The sequence below is a fragment of the Cryptomeria japonica genome, chromosome 6 (genome assembly GCF_030272615.1).
Source record: "Cryptomeria japonica chromosome 6, Sugi_1.0, whole genome shotgun sequence".
In the NCBI taxonomy this organism is placed as follows: Eukaryota; Viridiplantae; Streptophyta; class Pinopsida; order Cupressales; family Cupressaceae; genus Cryptomeria; species Cryptomeria japonica.
Window position 1 is genome coordinate 9,489,504 of NC_081410.1, and position 17,896 is coordinate 9,507,399.

The 17,896-nt window shown below is 34.4% G+C and overlaps 1 protein-coding gene across 3 annotated transcripts in view; it reads right to left on the reverse strand.

Annotated features, from left to right (window-relative positions):
* Positions 1-10,744: 10,744 nt before the first annotated feature.
* Positions 10,745-17,896, reverse strand: part of LOC131069459 (uncharacterized protein At1g51745) — a 50,394-nt gene continuing 43,242 nt past the window's right edge. For all 3 annotated transcript variants that reach the window (XM_058004888.2, XM_058004891.2, XM_058004899.2), the window contains exon 4: positions 10,745-13,149. In XM_058004888.2, coding sequence (XP_057860871.2) covers positions 11,573-13,149 — 1,577 coding nt within the window. In that variant the 3' untranslated portion in view covers positions 10,745-11,572. The remainder of the gene's footprint in view (positions 13,150-17,896) is intronic.

The following is a 17,896-nucleotide window of genomic DNA, read 5'->3' on the forward strand; positions in this document are numbered from 1 at the left end:
GTAATTTGGTTTGTGTATCCCAATGAACCATATGTTTGAAGGAGTCATTGGTTAAAGAGTTGGGTTGTTGTGTAGCTGAAGCAACAGGTTTATCTGAAACTTCGTTTGCTTCATTTCAATAAAATGCATTCTCATATCAAAGTCACATGTAGTTCTCCATTAAGAATTCCCAAAAGACGGCTACTAAAAAAACATTTAACTAAACCCACAAGGTCATCCATTTATGCAAGGAACTTCCAACAAGGTCATCCATATCTCAACTTGGCTTCCCACCAATATCAAGGTCATCCATATCTCAACTTGAATTCCCTCGTAATTTAATATAAGCATCTCAAAACCCTTACAATTACCTATATCATACAACATTTGATACCTTGATCATATACAAGCCTTTCTTTAAGATTTGAATGTGATAACCTACAACATGATTTTGTAATCTTAGATATCATAAGTGTACTAGTCCTTGATATTTTGAACCTATATATTAAACTAACCTAAGCCCTTTAAACATTCATGGATGAGGTTAACCCAATCGAATAAATATCTCAATTAGGATACATTTGCTAACAATGAGGGCAGTAATACTCAAGATCTATTCACATTGTGACAATTATGTGAAGCCACAACATGGCTCCAAATGATATTTGACCAATATGATCAAGCATCATGATAGTATTACTTTTTCTTTTTTTATATCCATCACCATTAGACATGGCATGCCTCAATAAGACTAACCAAAGTTATTTAAACTTCAAAGGACATGACATAATATTTATAAACTTGATCTAAGAAAAGTTGATACATAAGTCAACTTTAGATGGTTGACAACATTACATCCATCAGGTTGACATCTAAAGATATACATCCAAAAATAATATGTATTCTTAATTTCTTTAATTTATGGTGGAACCCAATATTTCTAAAATATTCTTATTCATAATATATTGAAGATTCACTCTTACCACTGATAAATAAATATAACCTTATTGGTAAGCCATAAGATATCAAAAACGTTATACACTATGATTACAAATAGTTTCTCTTAGCTCCATCTCAATGACACCATCACATTCAATGACAATTGTCTTTTGTTTGACATGCAATCATATTATGGTTTACTATAGCTATATAGCCTTCATTCACATTATTCCAATATAAAGGTTCTCGTATTTAAGAGGTATATAGGCATCACGTAGTCATATATTAAAGGAAGCAAGGTATGTGGAAGCACTTCCCACACTAATCTAATGGCAAGAGATAGTGCAAATTTACTTAAAACCCTTAAACGTTACAATGAAGAGATGTGCATACTATCGATAAAATAACATGCAACAAAATCATAATATCATAACACAAGATGTACATTGGGAAAACACTTTTGGGAGAAAAAACCCACACTCAAAAAAATTGCTCAATATATTAGGATAACCAATGGTTTTATAATAACTTATAGAGCAAGTCTTCTTCACAGGAATTTGCAAAGTCAATGTCTAAAGCTACTTTGGCAACATAACATTACCCACAAAATACAATATATTTTCTACACTCCAAAGCATTGAATTTATAGAGAATACAAGAAAGAGGGAAGCTTCTAGAACAACCAAAAGAGGTGAGCATCCAAATCCATGTGGAGCATTTTTTGGAACATCTCCAAGCATACAAATGACACCTCTTACATGCCTCCAAACTTGGGTGCCTATTTCTTGCTAAAAATAGGTATGATAGATGCTCTTACACACCTTACATTTGTCATAAAATTTGTCATAACTAAAAGCACTTACAGATGTAAGAGAATCTATCATGACTAACTATTAATAGTTGTTTCTCTTACAATCTATCATTACCCAACTTGGGCACCCACATTTTCCATACATAGATGCTTCATGACGCTTCTCCAACCTATCATAAAATTTGGTTTTTATGGGTCGTAATCTATCATGGGAATCTATCATATAATAATTACAAGATGCCAACACATGACAAAGAACCTCTACCAAGAAGTGGGATGCCTACCTTCCCATGTGGAAACAAAAGACATTCTTGTCACCCCCCAATGTGATGACAACTCATTGTGCTATGTCACATGAGATGACAAAATAAGATGTGCAAGAAAGTACAAAATAGGCATGAAATGGATACATTAATTAATTAAATCAATGCTAAGAAATACTAAGGTTGAGACACCTTAATTTCTAACATTCTCCCACTTGTCGAACACCTTAGTAGAACCAATCTTAATAGCATTTAATTGCTAGGAGTCATGAGACCCATAGACTCTTAATAGCATTTGAGCTTTTACGTGCTCACTGGCTTTGTCAATGAATCTGCATAATTTGCTGAGTGTCAACTTTCTCAAGTTTCACTCTTTCATCTTCCACCCTATCACTTACAAAATGAAACCGAAAAATCAATATGCTTCATTCTAGCATGGAAGGTGGGGTTCTTTGGAAAACATATAACACTGACTATCACATAAAATATTAATCAATCAAGCCCAATATCATAATGCAACAGTCTAAGTCAAATGGATTTCTTACAAACATGACTTGCTACCATGTACTCTACTTCTTTAGTAGACAAAATGGTTACAACTTGTCTCTTACTCATCCAACTAATAGCACCACCAAATATAGTAAAACTATAACCATTGGTTGATTTTCTGCTAGCAATGTCACCAACATAGTCAAAATTCACAAACCCATGCATATAAATAAAATGTCGAGGTCCTATACTATAACCATGATAATATAAGGAATACTGAAAAGTACCCCACAAATATCTAAACACTCTTTTAAATGCATCCCAATGTACTCGTCTAGGATTAGCCATAAATCAATTAATGACTCCCATTGCTTGGGAAATCTCTAGTCTTGTATAGGCTATAAAATACATCAAACTGCCAACCACACTAACATAAGGATTTCTAGTCATACCCTCCACCTCAATAGGAGATTATGGACAATCTGGAACAAATAAATTTGTGCCTTGTATATTAGGAACACAATGGTTTGTTATTATATTGTTAAATATATCTAAAATAATATTCAAATACTTACTCTGACTTACCCAAAGTTTTATAGGTTTTTCCTATCTCTTTTGATTTCCATTCTCAAGATGTACCTAGCGAGCCCTAAATAGTTCATTTCAAATTGTGTTGACAACTTGGACTTTAAATCAAAAATCATACTTTCTAATGAACAATATATCATCAGCAAACAATGCAATAATGAGAATGTGATCATTATCCTATTTGTAATAAACACAATGATTTGACTTCAATCTCATAAATCCCAAATTCAACACAAAAGCATCATTTTTTGGTACTACATCCTAGGGAACTGCTTCAAACCATACAAAGACTTTTTGAATTTGCAAACCAAATTTTATTTTCCTTTCTCAATGTAGTGTTATTGTTGTGACATAAATTTCCTCCTCTGAATATTGATGAAGGAAACTTGTCTTCACTTCAATCTTCTCGACTTCAAGATTATATGCTCTAGAAAAAGATATAAGAATCTAATGGATGTCATCTTAGCAATGGGAGAGAAAATCTCACCATAATTTATTCCCTCAACCTAGGAATACCCTTTCATGACCAATCTTGATTTATACTTTTCAAGTTTGGCATCTAAAATAAAAACGTTTTGAACCCATTTGCATTCAATGGGTTTATCTCCTTCAAGAAAAAGTATTGAATCCCATGTATTGTTTTTATTTGATACAACCATCTCTTCTTCCATGGCCACTTTCCAATAATCTAAATCTTTTATACTAATATCCTCTTTCCTAGTTCTAGGTTCATCAATGTTGGCAATCAAAGTAAAAAGTCAACTATAATCACATAATGAATAACCAAACCTTAAAGGTTTCTGTTGAAAATGAATGGACCTCCTCAATGGTGGAGTTTAAGGTTCTTCTTCTTCTTCTTCAGAGCTTTCAAAGCTACTTGAGCTCTCCTCATCATTAGGTCAAACTTGAATTTTCGGCTCGTCTTTTTCAAGCGTGGGAGGAAATTAAACTACTTCCTTTTTCACCTCTTTTTTCTCTAATTGCAATTCAATGGTGGAAGATTTCATCTCTCTAAAAATAACACTTCTACTATAGAGAACCTTCTAGGTCACTACCAAATATTCAAAGATGTCTCATTGAAGGCTTCATTCTTTACCACACCTCCATGGGTGTTCTATCAAGTGTTGATGTAGGAGATATGTTTACCAGATAGTAGGCAATGGCAACAACTTCCTTCGAAAACTTTTGTTTGACTTTAGTACCACTAAACATACTCCTATCCATCTCCATCAACGTCTTGTTCATCTTCTTCACAACTCAATTCTCCTAAGGGATGTATGAATTTTTCTTATGCCTCTCAATCTCATAGTCCTTATAGAATCTATTAAAATCTATCAAACAAAACTCCCCATCATTGTTAGTTCTCAAACACTTAATATTTCTACAAGTTTGATTTTCAACAAGAGCCTTAAACTCCTTAAATTGACTAAAGACTTTAGAGTTTCTTCAGATAAAATAAACAAACATCCTATTGTACTCATCAATACATGATACAAAATACACAAGTTTAGAAATTGAAGGAATGTTAACAAGATCAAAAACATCAAAATACATCAAGCTCAACAATCTAGAAGATTTGTGAGAACTAGAGTAACAATGAAAACAGTTTTACTTTCCATATATGCAATGTTTGCAAAAATCAAACTCAAGATTACAATCATCATGCCCCTCAATGAGGCATTTATTTTTCAACGTTTTGATATCCCTCTCACCAATGTGACCAAGTCTTTGGTACCATAACATTGTCTTCTTCATTGGAAGTTTCATCTCCAAAGCATTACATCGTTAGGTACCTAGAAGGCATGACCATCAAATGTAGAAGCAATAGGCTTCTTCAGACCTTAATTTGATGATGAGGATGAAGAGTCCAAAGTTGTCCTCTTCAGCTCCATAAAATAAGTACTGTATTGAATAGTGCATGCATCCATCTTATACAAAGTATCAATTCAAACACCCTTAGCAAGCATCATAGCTCCTCTATTCATCTTGCATCCTCCTTGCAATAGAACAACCTACACACCCACATCATTTAATTTACTTACAAAAAGTAGGTTTTGTGTAAAACCTGAGATAAGTAAAACATTGTCGATCCCCTTCACTCTGTTATCAAGAAATCTAATATTGACTCTTCTACAAGCAACAATCTTCATATGAGAGTCATCACCAAGATACACCTTCCCACCATCATATTATTCATATTTATTGAATCAACCTGTATGAGAGGTCATGTGGAAGGATGCCCCATATCTATCACCCACACATCTTCTGATGCACGTGCTGCCAAGGTTGTGACAAATGCTTCACCATAATCCTAAGATAAATCTAAATCAAAAGGGTTTATCTTATTCTTCTTTTTTCCCTCCTTACATTCTTTGTGAAAGTGACCAATTTTGCTACAATTCAAACACTTCAAACACTTCACCTTGGACTTTCCAAGACACTTAGATCTCCATGAGATTTGGATCTTTTTTTTTCTTGCTTCTTTTCCGTCTTCTTACCTTTCTCTTCCCATCTACAATGAACTGCAAGAGACTCCTTAGCCATTTTAGAAGATTTTATTTGCATCTCTTCCGATATTATGATGAAACCACCTCATCCATTTTGAAATTTGTGGTGGTACTCCCAATAGACATCACAAGGTGGTCTCATGAGTCAATAAAAGAACATGGAAAAGTTATGCAATGATCCTTCTCCTCCATCTTCACACCAACAAAGGTCAACTAGGCAACTAGCATATTAAATGTATTCAAATATCAACTATAATTCCTCCATCTTCCATTCTCATGGAAAAAAATTCTTCCTCAAGAATAAATTTTTTAACAAGGATTTATCATGATAAACATCTCCAAGCTTCTTTCATAGAAGTTCTACAGTCTTCTCTTCATGAACATTTAGTAACATGGAGTCTACCAAGCATAGTCTAATAAGAACCTTGGCTTTTCAATCAAGTCCCAATCTTCTTGAGTCATGGTTGTTAGTTCAGATACATATATTGTAGCCCATAGATCTCTATCCAAAAGCATATCCTCCATTTTTAGTTTTTATAGCCCAAAGTTGTCACTATTAAACTTCTCCACTTCTATTTCAAATGTGCTAGCCATCTTTTTCCTACAACAACATTACAAGATACTCTACAACAAGCTCAACTCAAACAAAGATTAGTCCAAAAAACCCTCTACCCAACAATGGGACCAAAAATAGCATGGCTCCGATATCAAATGAAAGGAAGCAAGATATGCAAAAACACTTCCTACACCAATCTAATAAGAGGAGATATTGAAAAAAACACTTAAAACCCTTAATGGTTACAATGAGGAGATGTGCATATTATCAATAAAATAACATGCAACAAATCAATAATACCATAACACAAGATGTGCGTGGGGAAAACCTTTTTGAGAGAAAGAACCCCACTCCAAAAGCCTTCTCAATGTATTAGGATAAAGAATGGCTTTACAATCACTTGCAGAGAAAGTCTTCTTCAGTCGAGTTTACAATGTTGATATATGGAGCTATTCCAATAGCATAACATTACGTGCAAAATACAACATACATACTACACTCCAAGGCATCCAATTTATAAAGAATAAAAGAATGCAAGAAGCTTCTAGACCAAGCCAAAAGTAGGCGTCCAAAACCATGTGGCACATTTTTCCAACACCTCTAAGCATGCGAATGACATCTATAAAAGATTATCTTACCCCTCTTACATGCCTCCAAACTTGGGCATCATTTTCTTGCCAAAAATAGCTATGGCATATGCTCTTACAAACCTTACAATTGTCATAGAATCTTTCATAATTGATAGAACTTACAGTTGTAGGAGAACCCATCATAACTAACTATTAATAGTTAATTCTCTTACAGCGTATCATTTCCCAACTTGGGCACCCACATTCTCCATAAAGGGATGCTTAATGACAAATGTCCAACCTATCATAGAATTTGGTTTTTATGCATCATAACCTATCATAGGAATTTGTCATACAATAAATACAAGATTCTGACACATGGCAAAGAATTTCTACCACAAAGTGGGATGCCTACCTTCCCATGTTAGGTTCTTCGAACCAAAATAAACAAATTCATTTGATGTTCACACTTAAGAATCTTGTGTCGAAACATCATTTTGCTTCTAATGAGACTAGTGTTGCTACATACATGGCTTCTTCAATGTAATAGAAAATTCATCATCTTTTCCAAGTACAACTGCTTGGTGTTGGGAAATATACGAGTTCAATACCAAAGATTGTTAAGATCAATCTCTATCCAATAAACCAATCAAGGATGGGATACAAGGCTTGGACAACTATAACATGAAAAACTGAAATTTTATATGCAAATCTGAAAACTAAGTTGGAAAACAATGTTTAGATCCGTCTTCTTAATGATGCTAAAAATCAACCTACATATCTTGCTTAATAACCCTATCTTATGTGAAATTATAACAAAAAAGAATGAAGAATAACATCACCATAAAATAGCAGCAATGAGGCACAAATCAGCAACATAAGAACACCACATAACATAGGATTTACATGGAGAAACCCTTGCAAGATAAAACTCCACTAAAAAGAGAGGCTAAGTATGCATTATCAACAATAAATGTGATTACAATACTTTCAATTCCATTCTCTTCTTTTCCTCCAATATGGTAGCACTTGTGTGCCTGCGAACAACCTCTTCATGCCTCCCACTTGTCCTTGTTCCTTCTAATTAACTCTACATTCAATTGTTCTTCATTGTATACAATTGATTCTTGCTTTGAAGTGGGTTTTTTATCCTGGAAAGGTTTTCCACATCAAAATGTTATTGGTTGTTTGTTTGTGTGTTAGCACTTTTTTATGAAATGTTTTATATTGTATTCCATGTGCATTTCCTCTCATATATTAGTGTAGGAAGTATTTCCACTCGTTAGCATTCTTTCAACATATTTCCCTTACAAATGGATTTCCTCCTAGTTACACATTAATGGTGATGAATTGCATTAGTCATCCAATATTGATCAAATTTGGTATTAGTGTTATTTATTTTGAGTGCATGGTTATTTTCAAGGGGTTCATTAGTTTGCTTGACAAAGATTGATAGTTGGTTCTCTTGGAGAGCAAGATTTAGCATGTAATTGTGTTTTGAGTAAGAGATTTAGACTAAAGTAATTGTATTGCAAAGTCTCTATTAGCGTTTCTCCCTAGTTTAGTATGTTGTTTCAAGTTTCACATATAAGTGACCTACGTGTATTTCTTTAATTTATACAATTAAGTATAATATTTGTGTATTCTATCTCCAATATTCTTGCTTAGTTGCATTCATTTATGTGCTATGCACATCTATTTGCTAGTTGTTCATTCCACCTATATTCAATTGTTGGACTACATCCTCAAACCTCTCTTCATGTAATTATATACATAAAAAGGGTCAAGCGTCCAAATCACATATCATGTAAAAATGATATTAAGGCTGTCTTAAGCATATTTACATTTTTTTCTTACATAAATCCTTTAGATTAAAAGAGTGGTTTTAGAGAAAAACATGACAAAATCATAAGCCCTTATTTGTGTAAAGAAAACATTAAAAAATCATCATATTTGTACAGCCATGTTGTTTTAAGTCATTCACAATATTTCAAGGACACGAGGCTACATATACAAAACCTCAAAGGCACATCCCTAGCTCTGAAGAACGATGTATAGAACGTTGTTTTATGTATCTCCTATGCCCCATCAAATTTGAGGAATTGTACTACTGTTAATAATAACTACCTAGTCAAATTGCTAATAACAAATCTAAAAAAATTCATTTGTGTGCAAATAATTTTCATTTTTATTTTGAATGGTAAAAGATAATAAAATTATGTCAATTATGCATCATAATGAAACATAAAATATAAAATATATTCTTTAAAGTGAGAACAAATGATAAGAGTGATATGTATCTATATGTTGCTTAAAGAATATATTTGATAGGACATACCTTGTAAAGGTTGGTCATGTTAACTAGTAATAACAAACCACTAGTTAACATGCATGATAGATACGCACAATCAATTTCAGAGGAGCATCCCATGTACAAGGAGACAAATTATTTCACTAAAATGTATTATTCAATTTGGAGTTCTATCGTAAAACAGAATGCATATAGTTTCTGTTTGTAAATATCCACCCAACTCCCCATGTTGTACCAATGCATTTAACTTGAGGCTACATCTAATGCATTTGACCATCTTATCGTTGCAAGTGCTTCAAGTAATCATTAGTTCATCTACTATGGCCATGCACTTCTTTGGTTTCAGTCTTCAAATCCAATGCCTGGATATATTTGTGTTGCTCTTTTTTTCTCCAATGTTTAGCGTCTCTCCAGGAATTTTTGGATAAATGGATATCTGGACATTTGACCTAAGTTGAAAAGACTGAAGTTGGTGAATCTGAAATGTGACTTGTAGTCGAGACTCGAAAAGAACAGGGCATATTTTTTAAACCTTAAAAAGTAGAGAGAATCTTTAAGCATACATTAAGTAGTTTTTCTTTCATTTACAGATCAAGAAACATATTCAAGTCACATAATAATGTCATGTGATTGTAAATTATATATCTCATTATATTCTACAAATTTCATTCGTAGAAAACATGGCCCTAAAATATATTTTTTGTTTTCACTCACAAGATCCAAACGCAACATCCTAAGCTTTGTACCTTGTCATAATACAAATCAGGGTCAAGGGGTAGAGCCCCATGACCAAGCCTAAATTAAGGTATACAAAAACCTTCATGCTGCATCCCATTTTTTATAATTGTATCACTTCTAAAGATTGACAAACCATTTATTTGTTTAGGCCAGGTCAATTTTTGTGACAAACCCATTTGCAAGTTTCTCAGAAAAATTACACCAATAACTGGGTTGCGAGTCACTGGTCTAGTAGCTCGTCAAGGTCTGTTTGCTTGCGAGTACTCTCTTGCCAGCAAGTTAGTCACCAAGTTTTTAATCTATGATTTGACTCATCATTTATCCAAGTATTCCTGAAGCATGGTCTAGAAGATAGCCAAAGACATTGAAGAAAAAGGATTGAACATATTTGTATCCAGATATATGACTTGAAATGATAATCCTGAGAAAATCTCAAATGCATTAACAGAAATATTTTGTTCGCTCCGAACATTTCAATCTTATAAAATGCAATTATTGTTAAGGAATTCAATCGTCTGACTCTCAGTTAATGTTAATGTATGGCAACAAACAATGCATCCTACTCATTGCATGTTGGATACTCAGTCTGGATCCATAGAGTGAGCATAATATATACCATTAGACAATTGTTCATGTTTGTGGCTGATATATTATATATACTTTTGCACCATTGTTTACGTTTGTGGCTAATAATAATCCATATGTGCATGCATGATATACATTATGAATACTTCTACACCATTTCATGGTTGTGGCTGATAATAATCCATAGGCATGTGTATGATACATATTATAAATATATACTATTACGCAAGTGTTCTTGGTTGTGGCTGATGATTTCCATATCCATTACTGCAAATAACTCGTCTTGTATGCTATTTAACATGGAGCTTCTTCACGTTTCCACAAGTATAGCAATCTTACACTGAAAATCTCATGAGTTTTGCTGTGATTGTACAAAACATTGGCATCCTCCAAGGAGAAACTCAAGGCATAGTGAGAAAGTTGAAGCATAAAACTTGCATATTTACAAAAAATAATCAATAACCAATTTTTTCATCATCAGCTCTAAAGCAATGTGAATATTCCATCTTCAAATATACTGTTAAGTATTTTCATGAACCATATCTACATGTGTACAAAGATGAATTTCTTCAGCATAAAAAGTTTTGAGTTAATCTCCTTTACATATCAAAATATTACATGTTAGTAACTTAGCCTGCATATCTTGCACACAGTTAGGCAGCTGCACCGAACTAGTCATTTCAAATGCTGCTCATAAAGTCGGAACTTGGAATTAGTTGAATAGAGTAACATATGGCTCCAATAAGATCACTTTGAAGGTAATAGAAGAATATAAATGCTTAAGTCTGCCTCAAAATCAAATATATCAATAGATAACAGAGGAACGGAAGCAGAGACCTGTATACAAAGTAGACAATGAATACCACCCTTGTCCTTCTAATTGTTGATGCTTTTTTCATCTTGAATCATGCAGAAACACTTTCTGGGCAATCTCCATTGCGTTATCACCATTATCATTCATATTTGTTTGTGTGTGTATCCAAAAGTCAAAACTCCCCCCTGGGAATATGACTGTAGCACTAAATGCATCACTCTGAACCTTCAAGGCCTTTGAAGCCTATCCATATGTAAGCAATTCACTGCCAATTTGTGTGCTGGCAGTACAATGCAAAAGCACATGCATACTAGAGGTACAAAAGGAACAAATGTATATTCATCAAGTTCCTTTACTTGGAGTTGAAATGAAGACCGCAAGCAGTAGTTCAATTGAGAAGTGCTTTGTCTTCACTTAATTTTATCATCTTGAACCACTGGATGATAAACCACAGTTTCCAGCTTTCGGAGAATTCCCAACTGCTTCTTTTATCCTGCTAAATACAAGTTTCAATGGGATGCAAGTGACTAAAGGTGCTTCTGCTAATTTTAATGGCTGTGACTCACCATTCAGATATTTCAATTCATGTTCCACGTCTATTGAAGACAATGTCCTTGTCTTTTTAGATGACAAACCAATTCGTTTCAGTAACTTCTTTGATGACTTCTTGTCCAATGTGGGTAGGCGCCTATGCAGGGAATTCTTCCTAATATAGCGGCTTTTATCATTAATACCTGCATAACCTGCCTTGACAGCAAACAGTCCATTTTGACTTCCTGAAGGTTGGCATAAACTATGGTTCACATTATACCCCTTCCTTGAGGGGCAACCTCGAGGTACACGTTGCATTTCTGTTCTCCTCGCAGTTCTCCACGGTGGTTGGACTGTACTTTTCCCTATTCCCCCATCACCATAGATTAGAGAATCAGCAATTGTCTCGTTGAGATGACTATCATCTGCAATATAAGCATCACAGTAACCATAGTCCAAGCTCTCAACAGTGACAGGATGTCCCACAATCGCTTTCCCATTTAATCTGCTCATTAGAGAAACTAAAGGCACATGTTCCCCTTGGTAAGTTGCTTTTGCTTCCACATGCACATCAAATAGCATACTTCTACTTAAATCTGATGCATTTATTCCAAGCTTAGAAACTCTCGCTGAATCAGACACTTTGAATTGTGTTTCTCCAACAGACTTGAGTGTCTCAAATATCATCCCTGAAGATGTCCCAGAATCTAATCCTTCCATATGCATCCTCTGCTGCCCTGTCTCTTGACTGTCTGTTTGTATTAACCACTTAGTTTTGAATATTTTCTCATCTGACAGTGATGATTCTATTTTAGTACTCATCTCCTCTGATGGTGACATGCCCTGAGAGTTACCATTTGAAAAGGAACCCGCCGTCCCTTCAGGAATATATTGGTCAATCTCTGCTTGAAAGTGTAAATCGTCTACTTCAGCCTTGACTTTTGATATTGGATTCCCCAGCCTGATGTGTCTTTGATTGTCAGAAAACATTTTTTTTCTCTGTCTACAACCATCTTGGAGGAGGCCTTCTGAAAAAAAATAGTTATTCAACTCTTCCTCCTGTTTTACTGATGACACAAATTTGCCATAGCTGCCCCCAATAACTTTCTTGGTTCCAAGTTCCTTATTCAAAGTAAACTTATCTTCATATGGGATTCCATACATAGGTGCAGTACATGTATCCCCTGTTTCAACTGCACTTCCCCAGTTTGAGCTTTCACAGTGTTTCTTATTTAATGGCCTTGCATTACGTTTCCCTTTTGACTGCCATTTAGAGACACGTTGATCAGGGATACCATGCATGTTCTGCTCAACAGAATCAGACTGACACAAATAGCTGGAAAAGCCGGTCTCATCAAGTCCTTCCTTGCTTGTTACACTTAATTGACCTTCAATTGGTCGACTAGGTTGCCTGCCCACCATACCAGAACGGAACCTCCTTGATGTTGAGCTTGAAAGTAGGGTAACATCTGGAAATTCAAGAAATGAAGGAATCAGCAACAATGCCTTACTTCAACTTTGATGAAAATCCAAAACAAATTGTGAATTTATGGAAATAAAAAAATCAAACATTTAATATGGAAAAATGCAATCCTTGAAAAAAGGTTAGCCATTGATGACATGAAACTCAAAGCAATACCAGTGCCAACCTCTGCTGCCCGAAAACTTCAACACAAACATCTGGACTCATTCATACCTGATTTTTAGAGCTAGCTTCAAGTCTAAAACAACAATCACAAGTAAATTTTGGAGTATAAAAAGAAATTTTCAAATTAGTATGCTGGATAAACTCAAGAACTTTTGGTTAAGGATAGAATCTTGTTGATTATGAGGAATCATACTTCACATATAAGTTTTTAATTAACCTAACTACAGTTTCCAATTTGATGATCCTTTTCTTAACTGTATGGAGAGCACATAAAATGCTAAGACTTAACACTCTTTGTACTTGTCACTGTTTATTATTTGTGTTCAGCAGGAGATCTACATTATGTGTCAGTTTATGCATTGCGTGACTGGCAATTTAGCATATTGGCCAAACCAGTGTAATCTGCTTAAAAACTGGCATTTCAGGTTTTTCATTTGGTAACACTTTTGTCTTGCTCTTCACACTTAACTGCATGATCTTTTTCACCATCTAGCACCCCATTAGACTAATATATATCCTAATATGTTGGCTTCTATAATTAAAACTTTACAGCAAACTGATAAAAGAAAGGAAGAAGATTTTTATGAAAAATAGGCCAAATATATGTATTACTTTTTATTTGATGCATGGAAGAAGATATTAGTGTTTTTGTTTTCTTCAGACTGTGGAAATCCAAAGCCAGGAAATGGCTTGATGATTGAAGGTTGTGGTAATGAAAGAAAACAAATATACAATTGGTAGGCAAAGATCTTGCTTCTAGTTTTCTACAAGATATTTATCTTGAATAATCAGCATCACCAAGTCTTAATAGTATATCCTAACTATATTACAAGGAGACAAAAGCGGAAAAACAAATTCAATCTCGTCTCCATAAGTTTTTGGGGAGCAACCTTTAAGGCCTAACTACCACCACACGCTATTCCATAATAACGTTGTCTGAAGCTTGAACTAATGTTGAACTAGTATCAAGTGTTAAAATAGGAAAATCTCTATATTTCTTGAAGTGGTCTTTCAGTTGAAGTGAAGTGTAAATTTATATTTAATTCAGGAAATAAGAAAACTTGTGACCAGTTTCAAGTTTGTATTTGTACCACTATTGACCATGGGAAGTGTGAATATACATCTATTGATCATACGAATCTCCTAGGTAATTATGTGCCTATTATACTAATTGAATTAATCGCCAGTCTTCCCTCTTTGAGTTATCCTTTTACAATGGGATTAGCGAGATGCAATTAAAGAACACAAATAATTTATGGGATATTACTACCCATATGTTGCCTTGTACCTTGATACAAATACCAGTCCGCAGGTATGAAGGGAACTAAAAAGGGGACATTTCAAGATACCCATATCCCAGAACTGGTTATTGGAGCTAACTGTTTTGTGCAATCAATAGAGCTAGCTAACTCCATTCTACACACTGATTTCCATGAAAACATTGGGTTCAGGTCAGATGGAGAGATGTCAAGGTATTCTAATTTATGAAGACACAGAATCTTCCATACTCCGTATTCTTGCAAGAAATTTTTGACAGTTGTTTAATTGCATCCTCAACGATAAGTTGTCTTAAACTTTATGATGTATTCTTGACAAAATGAACTCTAGACACTTAGTGCTACCCACATAATATGTCATATAGATGGAAAATCACATCAAACTGAGTATCAAGTTTGACAAGCATTTTACTCTTGATTGTAGGAGCTGAAGATTAGCTCATACCCCAGTATCACCTGCAAAACAAACAGATAACCTTCCACAAAAGAGTATGGCAAGAAATGAGCTTTCGTGATATTAAGATCGATCTATATGATGATCTTTTGATCTATGATACAAAGTGTACAAGAGTCCTTTCTTATATAGGCAAGGATGAGGGATAGGATTAAACAAGATCATGGTATGTACCTTAATCCTATAACATGAGACAACTGACATGACAACCATTAAATGACCTAGAACACAAAAAGTAAATAAGATAAAATTAAATAAGATCTCATCAAGACAAGTAAGACTTCTAGAAAGATTCCTAGGATCTAACTAAACTCACCATGTGAATAGGACCTACTAGGTGAAATAGTTAGGTAAAACACTTAATTCACACCAACATCCCCCCTTAAGTGCAGCTTACAAAAGAACAAACCAAAGCAAATGATGCAAAGATGGGTTCCGACTATGAGGCCATGTTAGGTGCCCATATATAAATGATCTCTCACAAACAGAGCAAAGGAGAAAAACCACATTATCTAGGAATGGTTAATTATCAAGATCACCATGTATCTCCCAAATTTTAGTCCAAACAGCAAGAGGAAATTCAAAATGAACAATAGCATTCAAGATGTCAACATCAACATGAATAGCAATAACTCCTAGAACATGATTTCTTTTGCAATTTCAACCAAATTTCTTACCATGGAAAGGGAACAAAACCATACAAATGTGGCAACAAATGAAGTCAATAGAGATGATTTATGATGTCATCTCTCTATTGTTTATAGTTCCCCCTTTTCAAGATTATCAAAGAAGAATGAAATGAGAAACCTATGATGACCAAGACAAATCTCCAAACGTACAATGACAACAACCTTCAATAGCAAATCGAAACTCCCATATATGATTAATATTGCAAGTGAAAAAGATAGAACCTTTCTAAGAGTCAGGATGTCCAAGTAATCAATAACAATGCAATATTTGCAAAAATCTAAAAAAAAATATGTACCTAGGTCTGAATTTGGAAAAACTGCATGTGCACACTTGATAGAGCTCTTAAATACCTTTCCAACATCACAAGGATCATGAAAATCAGATAAACTAGCAAAAATTTATGGGCTTGAAGGTCCAAAAGGGAGATCTAACTTCAAACAGCATTAAAATTCCCCAACACCAAAATATGGCAAAAATACCTACACCATTACGAAGTACACGAAATGAGGTTTTCATCCTAATACAAAAAAAACAAGGTTTTCATTGATATCTAATTTGCAAAATTTTGACACCTCGACAAAAAGTTATGTTCAAAAGTTAAAAAAGCCTATATCGGGTGATTGGGGGTCAATTTTTAGCACTTGGGTACTTAGCTCCAAGTTCTCCATATGACCATTGGTGGAGAAAATTTAAAAAACAAAGCGCCACCAACAGGGAGATGCATCGGTGGGCAAACATGGTACCTGAGAAATGGAGCAGCAATGGGGTTTCCACACCACCCAATAGAGTTTTAGCACCTAGCAATTCCAATAGGACCACGAGCCAAAACTAATTTTAAAAAGCAAATAAGAAACTATTTTTTTAATTAAAAACCTGCTCATACCATTTCACCTAGACATGATACCTGGAAGTCGTATGAAAACTGACACAAGCATGATGTAGATTGTTGAATATGCCCGATTCCTATGAGATAAGATTAGATCTCAACAAGACAACCAAGACTTCTAGAAAGATTCCTAGGATCTAATTAAAAAAACCATGTGAATAGGACCTACTAGGTGAACTAGTTAGGTAAAACACCTAATTCACAACATCATTGATTACCTATATTTTTATGGTATTTCTTCTAGTGTTGGAGAATTAGGCTCACATAGATTAGGCATATAGATCTCAACCTTCATGATAAGTCTTCCTTGTTAAGGGATAAAATGATCCATTAGTGATCCAATTTCAATTCATTGCTCTATTGTATTATAATTTTGTTGAAGACAATGCATTCTCGCAAGGGAGTGTGTATCTTCCTTCACATCAACTTCTTTGAAAAAAATCAAGAAAACTATTGGATTAAATGCAATGCATTCTTTTCTTGAAATTTAGAATATTTGTTCAACCATTAAAAAATTTCCAATAGATACAAGGCAATCACAAAATGTAAATTCTTTCTAAAAGGGAATTCATAACTAAATTTAGACAACTTGAAACCTCCTATAACCAAAATTAAAATGCATCTTTTTGTCAAAACAAATCCTCATAATTACAACCCTTAAGCAGGCTTGATTAACTGAAGCACGAATTCATGTAATTCATCAATTATGTTGTATGTATGACCCTCAAGATGCTCAATGACACACATACTCACTGAACAACACACATTCACACTGCACAATGGAAAAGCCTAAACCCGAATGTTGCAAAAACTGTACAGGGTTGGAAAAGTATGTAGACAGTTCTCAGCATGGTCCGGACCATCAGGTTCCCCCTTAAGCCTGCCAATTTTGGAAACTGCAGAAAAGTAAAACCATTTCAACAAAGAAAATACCATCACTGACTGGAAGCTGACAGATTCTCAAGAACATAACTGTCACCTGTTAGAGAGTGACAAATTCCACCAAGGGCAAGCTCATGATCTGCTGGAAGTGAGAGATCTCACCATGAATAAACCTGTAACCTTGCTGAACCTCTCACAGTGTGACCTGTCAAATATGACAGAAATGCATAATAACCACCCAGACCAGAAGATAAAGTGGTTCTCATCTGAACGCTGAGATGGAATGACTTATTAAATTCTTGTGTACCATTATAGTAAACTAACGTATGCATTAATACAATTATACGACCATTGTGAAATTGCAATGGCATTCAATACA